The 17596-nt window shown below is 38.3% G+C and overlaps 1 protein-coding gene across 1 annotated transcript in view; it reads left to right on the forward strand.

Moving 5' to 3' along the window:
• The window catches only part of RYR2 (ryanodine receptor 2), a 646972-nt gene that overhangs the window by 529608 nt on the left and 99768 nt on the right, over positions 1 to 17596 (forward strand). The window contains exons 74-80 of the mRNA XM_089777369.1: positions 1523 to 1657; positions 9011 to 9123; positions 10105 to 10201; positions 14083 to 14186; positions 14937 to 14988; positions 15141 to 15194; positions 15960 to 15983. Of these exons, the coding sequence (XP_089633495.1) occupies positions 1523 to 1657; positions 9011 to 9123; positions 10105 to 10201; positions 14083 to 14186; positions 14937 to 14988; positions 15141 to 15194; positions 15960 to 15983 (579 nt within the window). The remainder of the gene's footprint in view (positions 1 to 1522; positions 1658 to 9010; positions 9124 to 10104; positions 10202 to 14082; positions 14187 to 14936; positions 14989 to 15140; positions 15195 to 15959; positions 15984 to 17596) is intronic.

The raw sequence follows: 17596 nt of genomic DNA on the forward strand, positions 1-17596 counted from the left end.
CACTTAAAATGCTATATTTGAATGACTTGCCTGATATTAATTACACTGAAGCTCATTTACAGTTTTCAAAATAAACATAACTATCTTTGTAGGTAATTTGATGTTACTCTGAGTTTACTAACTAGTTATATTAAGGCTTCAGGTATCCCAAACACTTTCAAAAATCATGTTTCTATTGTAAGAGGTAATGGCAGATTGCTTGTTTTGCTCCTACAGTTGCCTGTTTTTCTTGCTCAAAATTTACACCTAGGTGTGAGAAACATAAGCCTAGTGATCAAGGATCTCTTATGTTAGGACATATTCCTATTTTTGTGAAGCTACTTGTCTCAACTGGCTCTCAGAAAGCCAGTGAATCCTGTTTTCCTTGTGGGAAGGCTAGTTTTCTTCCTTGCAGAAAGTTCCTCCACGATAGCAGTGTTATTTTCTTAAATAGTGGTTTAAACTAGAGTATTACCCAATTACCCAAAAGGGCGTGCTAGAAAGCAGCAGGCTCTTAATTAAAAAAACCTCTCTGCTGCAATTAATCAGTCCTCAAAGAACTATGCACGCATGCAGTGTAGACGCTCCTCAAGTTTTTGCGCAATAAGGGCCGTTCTTGTGCAAAAAGCCTGTAGTGTAGATGTAGACTTGTTGTTCAGAGGTACTCCTCTTTCCTCCAAATGAAAAAAGTTGTGCCAGATACAATTGCTAGTATAAACAGTGCACATTCTGCTCATTGGGGATGGAATTATGTTGTCAACAAAAGTGCCAAAAACCAGAGGCTACACTGCTTGACTTTTGGTGACATGGTTGTGTGCTAAAAGCTGAGTAATGTAGACAAAGCCTAATAGGCTGTGTCTACACTGGCCACTTTTTCCAGAAAATCAGCTGCTTTTCCGGAATAACTTGCCAGCTGTCTACACTGGCCCCTTGAATTTCCGGAAGAGCACTGACGATTTACTGTAAAATCATCAGTGCTTTTCCGGAAAAACTATGCTGCTTCCGTTCAGGCAAAAGTCCTTTTCCAGAAAACTGTTCCGGAAAAGGGCCAGTGTAGACAGCACAGATTTCTTTTCTGCAAAAAAGCCCTGATTGCGAAAATGATGATCGGGGCTTTTTCGCGGAGAAGCGCGTCTACATTGACACAGATGCTTTTCTGGAAAAAGTGCTTTTCCAGAAAAGCATCCTGCCAATGTAGATGCGCTTTTTCCGGAAATACTTATAACGGAAAACTGTTCCGTTTTAAGCATTTCCGGAAAATCATGCCAGTGTAGACGTAGCCTAAGTGTTCAACAAACTTTCTGCACAAAAGTAGCCATGTAGTTCTGTTTGCATACATCCTCCCATTGTTTTATGAGGAACAGTGCCACATTTCGGTACTACCAGTTACTACAGTTAGTCACTCAAAAAGAAAGGTTTAGCAAAAGGAATCGACCTTCTGTTATCTTTGAAGAAATGTTTAAGAGTACTTCATAAACTGTTTGACCCTTGTGTTTTGAATACTTTGTTTAGATTATATGTGGAATATCTTTTGTTCTTGCAGCTTGAGGATCCTGCCATTAGGTGGCAGATGGCCCTTTACAAAGATTTACCAAACAGGAATGAAGATACTTCAGATCCCGAGAAGACTGTGGAAAGAGTTCTGCATATAGCTAACGTACTTTTCCATCTGGAACAGGTTAGATTTTTTTTCAGTCTTATAACATCCTACTTTAAAAAGCAGATGATGGGAAGTGTTTGCAACCACAGGTAATGTTTCACACTCAGAACTGTGATTTAAAAAAATTCTGATCATAGACCCTGGAAGATCGCAAACATTTTATAGTATGGACCATATTTTGATAGAGTAGCCTCTGAACATCTCTATCATTTGTGATCATATAAAATCCTTGCAGCAACTCCAGCAATTGTTTGACGAGAAAAGTATGATTAGGAAAATATATTTTAACTTTCTGTTCATGCCTGTTAGCTCGCTGGCCTAATGGTGCCAAATATCTGTTCACCACTAAAAAATGTTCCACAGAGTTCCGATGGTCAATGGACCATGATGGGAGGAACATTGTGTTAAATTACAAACAATTAAAGTTTCCCACACTTAGAACATTTTTCATTTTGTCCCCCCTACTATTTCCTGGACCTGGTAAATTTGCTACATACAAGAATACTTAATTGCAAACTACCCAAACCTCTGGTGACAGGCTGTATATTTTAACATGATATTCAGATTAATATATTTCTTGTCATTTTGTAATCTTTAAGAATAGTTGTTATCAACTGGTTTTTAAAAATAGCTTTACTAGAGATACCCTGTTTATAAAGTATCTGTTATAACTTTAAAATCCAGGTAAGGACTGCTGATTAAAATGAATCTGGGTAAATATACATACATTTGAAAACAATTACATTTCCTGTAAAGTACATAAAACACTTGTTTATCCAGACTGCTTGGCAACACAAGCTATATTCTGATAATGACTAGATCAACAAACTGACTACAGACAGGTATCAGATCCACAGTTGATGGTATGGAAATGGATTCAGCACGGGACCGGAAAATCATGGCCACCTGCAATAGCATGGGTCCAGTGAACCATGGCAGCCTGCGGTAGCCTGGGGCTGGAGAACCCCAGATACCCATGGCAGCCCAGGGGTGGGGGTAGGGCATGGCAAAAGGGCACACAGCCCGGTTGGGGAAGAGAGAGAGGGAGCCAGAGGCAGGGGGCTGGTTGGCTTGAGCTGGTGATAGGGGACACCTCCCCTGGTTTGGCAAATTCTCTTGTTTGGAACCGGTCAGGTCCCCATGGTGCCAGACCAGGGAGGTCCCACCTGTAGTTGAATTGCAGAAGTTTGGGACTGGTTAAAGGGGAGTCTACAATGGGTCATTGTAACATGGATGGGGAGGACACCCTACCAAGTGCGGGGTGAGGGTGGCCCCCTTACTCCAAGCACTCATATAAACTCTCCACTTTTGCTCCCCGATTTGTGCTGTAACTACACCCGCCAAAGTCTTTAGTCTCCAGGGCAAGGTGGCCCAATGGTCAGAGTCTGTAACTTGCCACAATTCATGGGACAGTTTGGCTCAATGGCTATGATCAACTGACTTGCCCCTACTCGCAGGGCAGTACATTTCAGTAGTCTGAGTTAAAACTAGTCCCTCCTTGTGGGGCAGGGCAACCCAATGGCAACAGTCTATAACTTGTCCCTATTTGAAGAGCAGTGAAGTTCATTAGTCCCAGTCAGTAACTCGACCCTCCTCGTGGGGGAGCGTGTTCACCTCTCAAGGGATGGCTGATAGGGGAAGGTTTACATCCAGCAGCAGGTGGGTTCCAGGCCCTCCCACTCCAGTGGCTTTCTCTAGTCACTAAGTCAGCGGGGAAAGCTCCAGCTGAAACACTCTGACTTCCCGGCAGTAGCTCACTCTCCATGTAGCTGTCACCATCCCAGGGCTGCTTCCTGCTACAGTTGTCCCAGCTTTATCATGAATCTCTGTCGTCTTTGCTTTGTCAGGGATCTGACTGATCCTGCTTGCTTCTGGAACCTGTGAGGGCTCTGGGAGCATCTGGCGTCCGGCCAGCATGGTAGAACCTCTGTGTTTGGGTGGTCACTGCAATTTGCCTGGAGCTGGCAATGCCCATCCTCTCTCTCCAGCCACCAGCCGAAGCTGAGCTGCTTCCTTTTATAGCTGTGAAGCTTGAGCATGCCCAGTAAGGCAAAGGGAGTGTGGCTTTCTCAGCTCTCAGGGCTGGGTTAGCCTTCTCCTGCTTAGTGCAGGGAGAGCACGACCCATCACAGTCAAACTACAAGATGAACTACCAGGCTGGAGGGAGGTTACTAGTGGAGTTCCAACTTTTTACCCTACACATGAAAATATACCAATTGAAACTGAGCTGGCAAATTCCAACACTAGGTAGCTGTACAATTCTGTGATTTGAGATAATAACTTCAAATTTTAAGATATGGAGGAATAAAAGTTGTTTGAGGCCTCAATACTAATTAATAATATTAAATAATTATTGTTGGTGTTGAAAATGTACATTACACATAGTTTTTGGTCAGCAAAACAAGCCTCCTTTTGAGCTGTATGCTTCCAGTTTGTAATATGGAAGAATATACACTTAGGCTGTGTCCAGACTGAGGGGTTTTTTCGGGAAAAGTAGCCTTTTTCCGAAAAAACTTCCCCTGCGTCCAGACTCAAGCCGCATTCTTTCGAAATTAAATCGAAAGAACGCGGCTTTTCTTTCGATGGCGGTAAACCTCATTTCACTAGGAAGAATGCCTTCTTTCGAAAGTTCCTCTTTCAAAAGAAGGCGTTCTTCAATGTAAATAGGGCTTCTTCAAAAGAGAGCATCCAGACTCACTGGATGCTTTCTTTTGAAAAAGCAAGCCGCTTTTTCGAAAGTTCAACGTGCAGTCTAGACGCTCTCTTTCGAAAGAGGCTCTTTCGAAAGTATCTTTCAAAAGAGCCTCTTTCGAAAGAGGCTTGCAGTCTAGACATAGCCTTAGTCAGCAATAAGTTTGAATAGTGAATGAGTTGAATCATTTATTCTTTGAATTATTTTTTATTATTTACATTACTTTAGTCAGTGCCAAAGGAACCAAAAAGATATTGGGGACCCATTGTAGATTACAAAACTAGAAGGGTCCATTGTGACTATTTAGTCTGACCACCTGTATAATCCAGGCTATAGAATTTTCCGAAAATAATTCCTAGAGCATATTACTTTTAGAAAAAACATCCAATCTTGGTTTAGAAACTGTGATTGGTTTAGAAACTGTGTTCCTAGATAAATTGTTCCAGTAGTTAATAGCTCTCACCATTAAACTTTTATGCCTTACTTCCAGTCTGAATTTCCCCTGCTTCAATTTCCGGCCATTGGATCTTGTTATATCTGTGGTGGTATATTTGTGAAATATTAGAATGTAGAGAGGCTCACTCAAAAGGAACAGTGTTATGAATACTGGAATTTTGAAATATGCCCTGGAAGCAGAGAGGTTGAGAACAAAGAGCAACTGAATACAACAGTTCAACATGGATTCTCTTAAGGTTTTTAATAAAAGTTTTATTCCTTGCTTCTTTATTCACGGGATTGTTATTTAGTGAATCCAAGTATCTTTCTCCACTAGACTGAAGAGCCCATTTTTAAATATTTGTTTCCCGTGTAGTTATTTATTGACCGTAATGACTATACAGCATGTTTTCCCTGGCAATATTTATTATTACCCTCCTCAAAAAAATGAGCTTGCTTGTTAAGGTATTTGGGACCAGTGCAATTCCTTAGTAGATGCTACTTATTGATGAGGTAGTTTAGTAGCTTTAAAATTAGAATTAGGAGAGTATTCTGTAGCTTTATTCTGAAAAATTGGACCCAAAGGTGGGAATCTTTTATTGTAACTTACCTCCTGAGATCATAGAGACAGCTATTAGACTAGTGGTAAGTAATGTTCATTATTACAGTATATTTCAAGATGATGAGTTGTGGTAACTTAACATGTGACTTCTCATGACAGTTTTGCAATGTTCATCATTTCACATTTAACCACAGTAACTTTTCCTCTTTATTTCAATAATAATTTAAACATTTTGCAGCAAATGTAATCACTTCTTGTTTTTAGCTGAGTTCATTGCGCCTCTAGAAATTGACTCATGAGCAAAGTCACCATTGGGATCTGCCTACCTTAGAAGCAAACCAGCATTTGGATTATCCTGTTTTCTAGTATTTTTGCTTTATATTATAAGATCATGTGACCCCTTTTATTAACATTTTAATAGATAATAAACTATAGCCCAAGTTCTCTGGTGAGGTCAAACTGTGCATGGTATAGGACTGAAGCATGAGGAAAAGGTATCTTTCCACCAGTTTTATGTCCACACAATCTTGAGGTAGACTAGGTGTTCACAGAAGTTTCATTGTTTCTGGCTGAGGCAATAGGAGTAACTGAAAATTCACTGGATTATATTCTATTTTTCACCTAATTTACCTTGCTCATCTTAAAGTACATATTAATAGTCAGATTGCCTGGTCCATTGAATTTACTTTGCACAGCTCAGTCATTGACTAGAACTAGCCTAAAATGGCTAGCCATGAGATCTGTTCAGGAGCTCAGTTTCATGATGCACATTAGTTAGATTTCGTACCTGTATCCATTTATTGACTGATCCTGCAAACACTGTGCTAAATTGATGAACATTTTGGTCCCAATTCAACAAGTTAATCAGGATTATCTACACTATTAATTTGTACCCATCTCAGGTGTGAACTTGCCCAGCATTAACTTCCTGTGGACTAACTGTCCTCATGAACCATGCTGATGCCCTTAAACAATCTGTTAGTACAATTTGATCTAATCCTATTTGAAACAAGATCAAAGCACACTAACAGATGGCTGCACATGGAAAGTCTTTGTGAAGTTAGTACAGGGTAGATTTATACAGCAACTTGTTACATACTGAATATTTGTGTAGAGAAGCCCTTCAGCACATCCTTAGCTTTAAGTAAGTCAGTAGTCCCATGGATGTCAAGAGACTAAAGAACATTGTTCAAATGTGGCGAGGAGTCCTGTGGCACCTTATAGACCCGTGGTCCCCAACACGGTGCCCGCGGGCGCCATGGCGCCTGCGGGGGCATTTGTCTGCGCCCGCCAAGTGCTCAGAGCTGGCCTGGCCCCGGGAACATGGCGCATGCACGGTGCCGGAGCCGGCCCCGGGCGCGTGGTGCACAGTGAGCGCCGGCCCCGGGGCGCCGCGGATTGACCCCCGCGGCGCATGGGGGAGAGAGCGCCAGCGCCGGCCCCGGGCGCACGGCGCTTGGGGAGGGGAGAGAGCGCCAGCGCCAGCCCTGGGCACGCGGTGCTTGGGAGAGAGCGCCAGCGCCGGTCCCGGGCGCGCGGCACTTGGGGGAGGGAGGGGAGAGAGTGCCAGCGCCGGCCCCGGGAATGCGGCTATGAGGGGGCCACGCTCGGGGGGGCCCCGCCCCCCGGGCGCCCGGCGGGCGAATGGCCACGCCCCCTGGCGCCCGGCAACCCCAAATGGTTGGGGACCACTGTTATAGACTAACCGAAGTGTTGGAGCATAAGCTTTCATGGGCAAAGAACCACTTCGTCAGATGCATGGAAATTTCCAGAGGCAGGTATAAATTGTTCAAATGGGGTTCTCTGTTATTAATACATACAATAAAAAAACTGTAAAATCTGAATCCACATCCTATTTTGGAAACACGGAGATCATCATTGGAGTCTCTTTTTCCTTCCCACCATAAACTTCCTTTACTATTCAGCTTTAAAGGAAATCTGTTTTCTCCTTAAATTGAGCAGTCTGCATACACCTAAGCTCTTATTTTCTAATGTATTTCTCTTTAAATTCATATGTTTCATTGTATGTCCATGTATATTTTTTTCTCTTCATGTATTTCATAAACATTTGCTTCCCTCATTAAAATAGGTAGTTCCATTCCTTTAATCTTAAGTGAACAATATTATCCGTCATGGGAACAATCAGTTTCATTAATTTTTATGATACTTTGTTATAACGCAACAAATCCCAGTGCTTTCCAGGTGGCATTATACTGAAAGCTTTGGCAATTGCATCTGCAGGGAGGTGCCATTAGGTTTTTGTCTTTCGTGCATGTCTAATTTTTTTCTATTTTTATTACTTCCAGAGATCTTCTAAAATGCACCAGCGATTTTTCTGTTTGGGAAGTATAGAAAGTTTTATAGCACTTTGTAAATATATTATTAATGAGCTTTACTTTGGGATGTGCTTGGCTGGCTATTAATAGCTCTGATGGCTTCATTTTGTTTTGTGATTCTCAGTGTGAATGCTATACAGTGATTTCTTTCATACCCTTTCTTATAACAATTTTGGTTCACTTTTGTTCCTTCTTTTGAAGGGGGCTTTGGCATTTCATCTGTCTTTCACTGAGATTAATTCTTTTCCACTGTGTTGTGGATACCCTGCAATTTCTTTGCCTGTTTAATTAAGTGATTCTATTCACAGCTCCTGGGTGTGTTGTTTGTGGGGTTTTATTTAATTTGAACAGTTCACTAAACTAATAAAATACTCTTTGATAACTACTTTCCCTACATTCAATTTTGTGTCCTTAACCGTTCTCATTGTCATGGATTTCAAAGTGCGATAGTTTCTTTTATTACCAGTGAGAACATCAAGTCTTTAACTGTGGTGATATTTAATTGCCATTGTCCTTTTTGATGATGTGGGGAGGAGAGAATGTATCTACACTAGAGCACAATAAAACTGCATGGTTACTCCGATGTCTGAATTGGTAGTCCATAGAAAACAATTAATTCTTGAGTAAGAATTATGTAGTTTTGACCAGAATAAAATAATTGTTTTAGGAATAAATTTTAACTGATATACTACAAAGAAAGGTCTGTTCATTTTCAACATTTATGGGCACAACCAAGGTGTTTGAGATCACCTTATGTTCATCTTGGCTATTTGCGTTTTTGGAAAGGGCTGCAGGGTTATGGAGATAGATAAGTTCTATCTGATCTAGACAGTGCTTGGTCCTGCCATGAAGGCAGGGGACTAGACTCGATGACACTTGAGGTCCCTTCGAGTTCTATGATTCTATGATAAGTTTTTCACTTCTCCGCGTGGTCATCCAGAGCACGTATAGTTAGTAGTATGAAAATAACTTTAATTAAAAAGGGTGTATTGCTTTTTCGCAGTATAAAAAGAGACATTTTAAACAAAAAAAGAAATAATTTGTTTTTCATTGAATTCCAGCACTACGTGAGTGATGTCCTCAGTGACATATTAATCTCTAGTTCCAGTGGGCCAGGAGTAGAGCAAGAGTAAATTACGAAAATGACACAGAGTCCAAAAGGGACACTGAATCATGTGGTTCACATAAGATTTGTCTGTTCACTTGAATAGCATGTAGAAATTATTTTTGCTAGTTACTTTCTGTTATTTGTTCTCTGGCTTGTGCCAAGGTTAGTTTTTTTTTTATTAAAGTGAGTCAAGGAAAAGACACATTGTTTATTTTTCATTGTGTAATTTGTATACTAGGTTGAGCATCCTCAGAGGTCCAAAAAGGCAGTGTGGCACAAATTGCTATCCAAACAGAGAAAAAGAGCAGTCGTGGCCTGCTTTAGAATGGCTCCATTATATAATCTGCCAAGGTAAGAATGGTGTGGCAAGCATCCCAAGAAGGAAATACTCCTACCAATGTAGTTTTCTGTTTTTATCTCTGAAACAAAAATGCGCAATGATTTAGTACATTTTTGTAATATGTCTTTTGAGAAGAGCTGCTAAAAGTACTAAGTGAAAAAAGCTGACCATGGTATTTTCCCTTCTCTGCATAAATTTTCTTTCCTGCATTTACATGCACACACAGTAATCTGGCTCATGGCCCAAACACCGAATTATGCATCCCAGAGATCTGTACAGCATCATGAGGGGAAATAAATCGCATCTTAGGCAATGAATCATCTTTAGGTCCACAGTAATTACAGGGCGTACACTCTCGACAGGAAGAGATCTGGGGTTATTCAAATAGTAATGTGTCCTAGTCTTGCCATATTTCCACTCGGGAAGATGTCTGCATGTCTTCCCTCTGCATTCAGTCACTGTTCTCCCTTTTGGAACCAGAAGTACAGAATCTATGACCTGAGAAGTCTCAGTGGCTGTGAGAGAGGGGGCTGGATTTGCCTCTAGTTGACTTGCTGTTTGGCTCAGTCCTTGATTTAAAGTATTTCTAGATTCTGTGTTTTCATTGTACAGCATACTACCCTCTCCAAGATATCATTTGGCCTCTTGCTAAGAAAGATGAAGCAAACTAATGTAACCCCCACATCATCATTGAAAAGACTGTATTTTTCTCTTACTATTTTTAATTGCTTCAAAATGTACTTGAATGATTCTGATATGAGTTTGTGTAGATGTTTTCAATGCCGGACACTTTGAATAGTGGTCACGAGTGAAAATGGTAGGGAAGAGGTAATTAAACAAATGTGTGTTTTTGACAGATCATACCAGGAAATATTGCTCCCCTATGCAATTGGTTGTAATAGCTGTAAAATTTTCTGAATAAAATGAATTTATATTGTGTAGCCTTTCTTTTTATAGATGAATAGTTTTATTTTTAAATATTCTTTTTTTAGGCATCGAGCTGTCAATCTCTTTCTTCAAGGTTATGAAAAGTCTTGGATTGAAACAGAAGAGCATTACTTTGAAGATAAACTGATAGAAGATTTAGCAGTATGTTCTGGATGCTGGGATAATGGGATTGTAGAGTGTATTTATTGATAATCATATTTCATGGACAGACAGGAATTTAAGGAAAAAGAACAAAATATAAACCAGGATATTAGTATTGGTCCCAACCAAACCTTTGCTGGTGTGGAGAAAATGCACTAGGGAGGTAGTGAGTGAGTCCTACAGAAAAGGTCATGGTTCCTGCTCCAAACCTGTCAGATGCTGGGAGCCATGGGCTAAATAGGCTCTGTGTCCCCACTTCTGGGCCTCTTCCCACTCTGTAAGGTCTGGGTGAAAACCCACAGTCCTGTGTAGATGGCTTGGCCTCTCCTTTCACCTTGAGGACCCAATCCAGTGCACACATAAGTCAGGTGGAAGTATTAAGATTTTGTAAATGGTCCTCTTCATACAAAAAGGTAGGAGAGGAAAGCTGAGCAATTACCATTAAGAAACAAAATGTTTAATTTGATTTTTAAAATTTATGCTGAGATCAGATGTGAACTGTTTTGAAACAAACAAAGATTGAGACAAAAGAGGGAATACGATCAGTAAATTGACAAAATGTCAATGAGATTTCTACTAGTAGTAGGGAGGAGAATTGTTTCCTGCCTAAGTAGTAAAAAAAATAGTTTTTTCTTGAAGTCATTTTTCTCTCGTTCTCTTTTTGTACTAAGCACGCTAAATTACATTGTAAGTGTAAACTACAATTTTCCTGATTAGATTATAATTTGAATTTATTGGACTGTGATTATACCAACAAGAAAATATTTAACAATGCTCTTCCTTGTCTCCAATAATTCTTTACAACATGCTATTTAAAAACTTTCAATTCAAAATCTATCTTTCAGCAACTTTATCACAGCAAATTACATTTCTCCATTTTTTGTAATATAGTCAAAAGATAACATTCCTTATTCTCTGGATTCTAAAAATCCCACCTGTGAGCCAACGTTTTGCTGTTCAAATGTGATTATTCCAGTCTGACAGAGTTACCACAGCTATTGGACTCAAAAAGAACTCCAAACTTGATACATTGGTACAAAAACCAACGTTCCTATGTTTAATAAAATAACACATTATATATGCACCTGAATTCATACTTGATTTAATATGACTTCTGGCAATAAACTATGTTGGAAAACCTTTTCTAAGTGCAGTCATTTAACAGGAATGATACGGAATCAATTAATTTGAGTGTAAGTTAACTTACGTTGTGTGACACTTCAATATTTAGAAACACTGTATTTAAATATGTCTCCAATTAATTTTGTCATAGATTAATACAATCTAGGTTGGAAGAGACAATTGCAATAATCTAGTCTGACCTCTTGTATAACAGAGGTCATAGAATTTTCCACAAATAATTGCTAGAACATTTTCTTTACTTACTTTTAAGGGTTTTTTCAGGTAGTGAGTTTTACATTTAAATAAATATAAATAAAAATGAATTAATACATTGAAAAATAAGAGTGCTCACATGCCATAATTACCAGAAAATTCACTTATTTTCATTGCCATACTACAATGTAGTAATGCAATGAATTCCTCTTAACACAGACATTGACAAACTTAATTCTCTTAAGTGATCTCAAGTGGTGCTTAAGCCTTTTGTTGAAATTCTGCATAAGTGAATATCTGCTTTAATTTGTAAGTATGGGAAAGACCCCATTTTATTTGAAAAATTAAAAATAAACAACTGATTCCTTGTGAGTTACTTTGAAATAGTTTATAATTACATTTACATTTCTTATATATTCTGTGTGTTCTGTGTGTACACTTTGAGACTGAAGACATTTTAAAACTTGACCAGTGTTTGTTTTAAAAATAAGAACAGTTACTGCTCCTTATTCCTCAGGTTAATTTGTGCTTCAGTCAGAAGGAGAGGAATACAAATTCATCTAAGGAATAAGGATTTGGAACCATTAGGAAACAGATAGAGAAGAGAGAATATCACAATCGTATGATATGATATGACATGTATAAAATTCCATGCCTTGAATACTGTGTGCCATTCTGATTGTCCCAACTGAGAAAAGATATCAGAATTGGAAAAGGCATAGAATTGTCCATAGAGAAGGACAATTACAAATGTTTAAGGATATGATACTGCTTCTGAAAAAGGAGAGAGTAAACAGATTGGGACTTTTCAACTTGGAAAAGAGACACAACCGGGGAGAGGGGATGACAGAAATTTGCCAAATCATGGCTGGTGACTAAAGAAAGTGACTAAGAAAGTGTTATGTACTCCTTCACATAAGACCAGAACCAGGCATACCCAAATGAAATTTAAAATAAGCAAAAAGAAGCACTTTTTCACACAGTGTATAGTAAATTTGTGGAACTCATTATTAGGGGATGTAGTGAAAGTCAAAAGTATAATGGGATTCAAAATTTATATAAATTCTTATAAATCTCAGAAGTTTAATTATTAGCAGATACCTTCAATAACGAAGACCAAATTAAGGGAATTGTGCAAATGTTCATATAGAATCAAAGATGTTTTAATTGAATTTGCTGTATTTTGCCCCCATATGCTACTTAGCTCTCTTTGTCTTCAATGGGAGTTGCACATTTATATCTCAGAGTATAATGCAGTGTATTTTCCATGAGGGTTTCTTTTAAAGTATGGATTCCCAAAACTCTTTCATAATGTACAACACTTATTAACAGAGAGCCAACCTTCTGAACAGCTGCTTTCCTTGTCATCATGTGGCCGACCTCCTCCTAGTGTGATCAAATAACATGCCTGTGGCAACAATTGTTGGCATGGAATATTAATCTCAGCAAATGCATTGGATGTATTTTTATCTGTATTTTAGTGTGTTTGAGTAGTTGGAAACAAGGAGAAGCCAGCACATTGTGCTTAGGATGTTCTTCTTGAACCATCACCAAGTGTTCTTTGGAACACTGTTGGTCAACATAGAACAGCTTTTGGAGATCCCAGGCGCAGACTGAAACCATCTGAAGTACTAAGGCCAGGTTAAATATAATGCTTTGACGATGCTGTCAAATTCACATCTTCAGAGGCTGTGCTGTTCACTGCCTCTTTAGTAGTAATTGTAAAAAGACAAGTCAGTCCCAGCTAGAAGAGACTGGAGAAAAAATGACTCACCAGGCAACGATCCTCATTTCTAAGCTTGGAAAAAGCTTGGGCCTATTCAGAGCTCTAAAGTGAGAAGAAGAAAAAAATCTACATTAGCGATAAAAATGTGGAGTATTCAAAGGATCCACCTTTGCCAACTTTAATGCTGTTATTGGTAGACGTGAAATCCCCCTTTTTAAAATGATGGGGATGGCTGCAAGCTTGGGTTATAGTCCCTTCTCCTTACACAATTCATCAGTTTCTCCAGAGAGCAAGAAGCAGCATGGTTGGCAAGTCACCATAATCATCATAAAGTAGTAGGAACTGGGTAGCATTCTTCACTGTGCTGAGACAGGCTGTTACAGTGAGGAAGGAGCAGAGAGTGAGTGCCTTTTCAGCCTTAAGCCTGTACTGTGCTCATACCATCCCTTCCCCCAACTTAATCTTCAGCACAACAGTGATAGGATTTGTGGTGGTACTCCTGGAAAATGGGGTAGATTTTATGAGGAATGGGGCAATCCAGGGTTGTGCACATTCATCATCCTAAATCTGTAAACTTTCATGGTTTGAGTGTGATCGGGATTCTAGCTTACTTGTTCCCAAAAGGTACTGTGTAGAGTTGGCCTTGGAATTTCCAGCCATCTACGACGGGTTCAGTACCTACCATTCATACGTTCAGAGAGCCCAAGTGATATTTATTATGATAATATATCTACTAAGGCTTTTTCAGTCTAAGAAATTTCACAACAGATAAATTAGAATGCATATGACTTTTTTCTATTCCCATTTTCTTTCCCCACAGAAACCTGGAGAGGAGCCACCAGAGGAGGATGAAGGCATTAAAAGAGTTGATCCACTACACCAGCTTATCCTGCTTTTCAGTCGAACAGCCTTAACGGAAAAATGGTACGGCTGGCATAGGAGCTGTAAACATTTCTGCAAAATTTCTAGCTGCTTCCATTTCCAATTGCATCTGTTTGCCCTGCAGTGTCACATATGCAAACAGTGTAGCTAAGCAAACGCTAACAGATTTGCACGTGTTTGCACATGTGGGGCCTGATTCTTAATGACATTGCCATGGTGGCAAAGAGAGGCCTTAGCATAATTGAGAAGCAAGCACATGGAATTTTCTGCAAACAAATGAATGTCTCCAAACTTTTATGTCACGTTTATGGTTGCTGTTGAAAATCCATCTTGGGGTGTACTCAGTCATGTCTGTAGTCCACATTGAAAGTTACGCCCACAGCTTACCAGTTAAGTTATCTGAAAATGCTAGATTTACCATGCGGATAGCAGTAACTCCTAACAATCTGATAACTAAAAAAGGTTATAAAAAAACCTAATATCAGTTTGTTCAGTACTATATGTGCAGTCAATTTCACTGTTCAACTTGTATTAGTTTATTAGTTTCTTCCCTTCCGGAAAAGACCTTTGTAGGGGAATAGAAATACCCTTATAAGTGTGAAAGGGACTTAAAACCAAAAATTCAGGACATGCTATTTAAAATATGTGCTGGTATAAAGTAGAATTATAAAATTGTTCAATTTTTCCTGTTGTCCCCTGAATATTTGAGGGTTTCAATTGTTTATGGAGTTGCTGTATTACGTTAATGATCACAGTGTATGTCTGCTTTTTTACTACCCATCTATTCCCTAGCAAACTGGAAGAAGATTTCCTGTATATGGCATATGCTGACATTATGGCAAAGGTAACTTCCCCCCATCTTTTCAATTAACTTATTAATGACATTAATGACTGAATGTAAGGGAGATTGAGAGAATTTTAGTGTATATCAGGCTGGAGACAAATGATTTTTAAGCAAACTTTATTTGTGAATGTTTTGTTTTTACATGGTCTCAGAGCTGTCATGATGAAGAGGATGATGATGGTGAAGAAGAAGTGAAGAGTTTTGAAGTAAGTTTGAAGTCCTCTTTTTGTTTCTTGTTTCACATTAGACATTATTTCATAGCATCTAACTAACGTTTATTTTCCTTGCTTCATGGCTTCCTGCAGCTTTTTATGTAAATGAATGGCAAGTCAGAAGCTTGAGAAATAAGTGTCATCAGATTAATAGTAGTAAAACAGAAAGAGAAAAGATAATGTTACATAATTATACATACACATGCACACTTTACATTCTATGTATAAAACTGAGTGAACCTTATGAGTTAGTTTGAACAAACTTGTAACAACTCTGTTACTGTCTTGAACCACAAATCATTCTGAAAATCTGATGAGAACAATCTGACAAGATTGCCAATTGTGACTGAGTTTGAATGGGTAAGAGATATTGGAAAAGTAGTATTTATTGTGCTAATAGTATTGTGTACCTGGTAACAGTAATTCATAAATTATTTGCATTTCCATTTATGAAGTATTGACTATTAAGAAAATGTCAATAATTATCCACAGTTAGCACAAATTATTTCCAATATTTTTGATAGGAAAGTAACTCAGACACTACATTATGTTTACTGTAGATTAATATTCAGACACTACACTATATTTACTGTAGATTAATGTTACCTTTTCATAGTAATCACTACATGAGAGTACACATGGTCTTATGACTATGCAAAACAAGAGATTTGCATATGTTTGATCAATCAGTTATCTGAAAATATTTCTGGATACTTTTTCTTATTGCTATTTCACTTCTTGTCCTCACCCTTCCTAAAGGTCACAGGATCTCAACGCAGCAAGGTAAAAAAAAAATGTGTGTATTTGTCTGGGTCTAATTTCATGACTTTTAGCTTTGTTAGATCCCACATCTTGGATAAGTTCATATAAAGGGTCTTTAAAATATTTCTAACTATTTTCAGATTTCGCATAATGGATCTTCACAGTGCTCTTCATCTGTACAAAAATATATTCTTCTTTAAACTCCAAGGATTAATAACATGAAACTTTTTGACATTATTAAATACAAAAACATTTTCCCTTGTACGGAAAATGGAATAACCTTTGCCTTTTAAGGTAATATGAAACAAATAAAAAAATCTTGCCTATGATACTTTTAAAAAATTGATTGCTGTACATAATTTCCAATTGTCACTATTTAATTTTTATAGTTGCAACAGTTCTTCTTCAGATTGGAAGTGAAGACAGTCATACTTTTGCTTTCTTTTAACAAACCACCTTTGAGTGGTACTATATTAATAATCCAAGAACATTCTGGTGATTCATCCAACAAAGTTATAGTTTCAGTGTTCTTCATGGCATAATATCAAGTGTCTTACTGTTTTTGAAATTTAAATTCGTCGGGCTATTTTGGCAGTCCTTCTGAACTCCTCTACTAATTGAAAGACCTAAATATAGAATTGTAGATTAAGTGACTGTTGGTCATTTAATCTAAAATATTTGTAACATGTTCAATGAAAATGGCCATCATTATCTTCAGTCTTCATTATGAAATGCCAGGTAGCAACTCCTTTGTTAGGATTGCAAACTAAAATGGTCTTAAAATTGGGGGATTTATGGCTTTTTGAGAAAAACAGGAGGTAGACAGGTGGTGCGAAACTTTACACAGAGTTAGTTTTTATACCTATTATATATCCTATAAAAGCTTTGTATGGTTTCCCTTCATACATTTGTAATAGAAGCCTTTGAATTTCACATCCAGATGAAGTTTTTGCTAGACACTCTTACTTAATTTTTTCTCTTTGCTGTTTTTCTCTAAGATCACTAACTGCCCAGTTACAAAGATATGTATATAATCCTGTGAAGTCCTTGGTTCTATTTAATAAAAAGTGTTTCCAATCAAAATGCCTCCCTTGGCTGAATACAAACTGATCTTCACCAAGTATGTTATATACTAGGCTCAAAAGCAGGATGAAAACCACTGTTCCTCTTTGTAAAATAAATCAGTTTAATATGGGATGAGGAGAAAAGGAAAGAAGAGTAACAGATGGCACCATTTGGCTATTAACATATTTATTGATTTTTACAGTGTGCAAATCACCAAGCGGCAGGACATGTATACTGAAACTTATATTGTTTAATACCTGATCATTCGATTAGACCCTCATCTTAGGATCCAGCTCTTTAGAGTTAATCAGTATTGTAGTCTTAGGAGTAGCTTAAGTAAACAGAGTTCTGAAAGTGAAGTCAAGTTCTGTCTTCCCCCAGTCTAGATGAGCCCCAAGTGAGAACCATTTCTTAGAGAAATGTTAACAATTTAAATCAGTATTTCTTATTAGCTTTCACCATTTCTGCGGGACGTGAATCCCATTCTGAAATTGCTCCTCCATCTCTTCCAAAACACAGTGGGCAAAAAGCATCCTTGGATGATGTGAGAGCACATTTTGTCCCCTGCT

Source organism: Pelodiscus sinensis, chromosome 3, assembly GCF_052426305.1.
Source record: "Pelodiscus sinensis isolate ZL-2025 chromosome 3, ASM5242630v1, whole genome shotgun sequence".
NCBI lineage: Eukaryota > Metazoa > Chordata > Testudines > Trionychidae > Pelodiscus > Pelodiscus sinensis.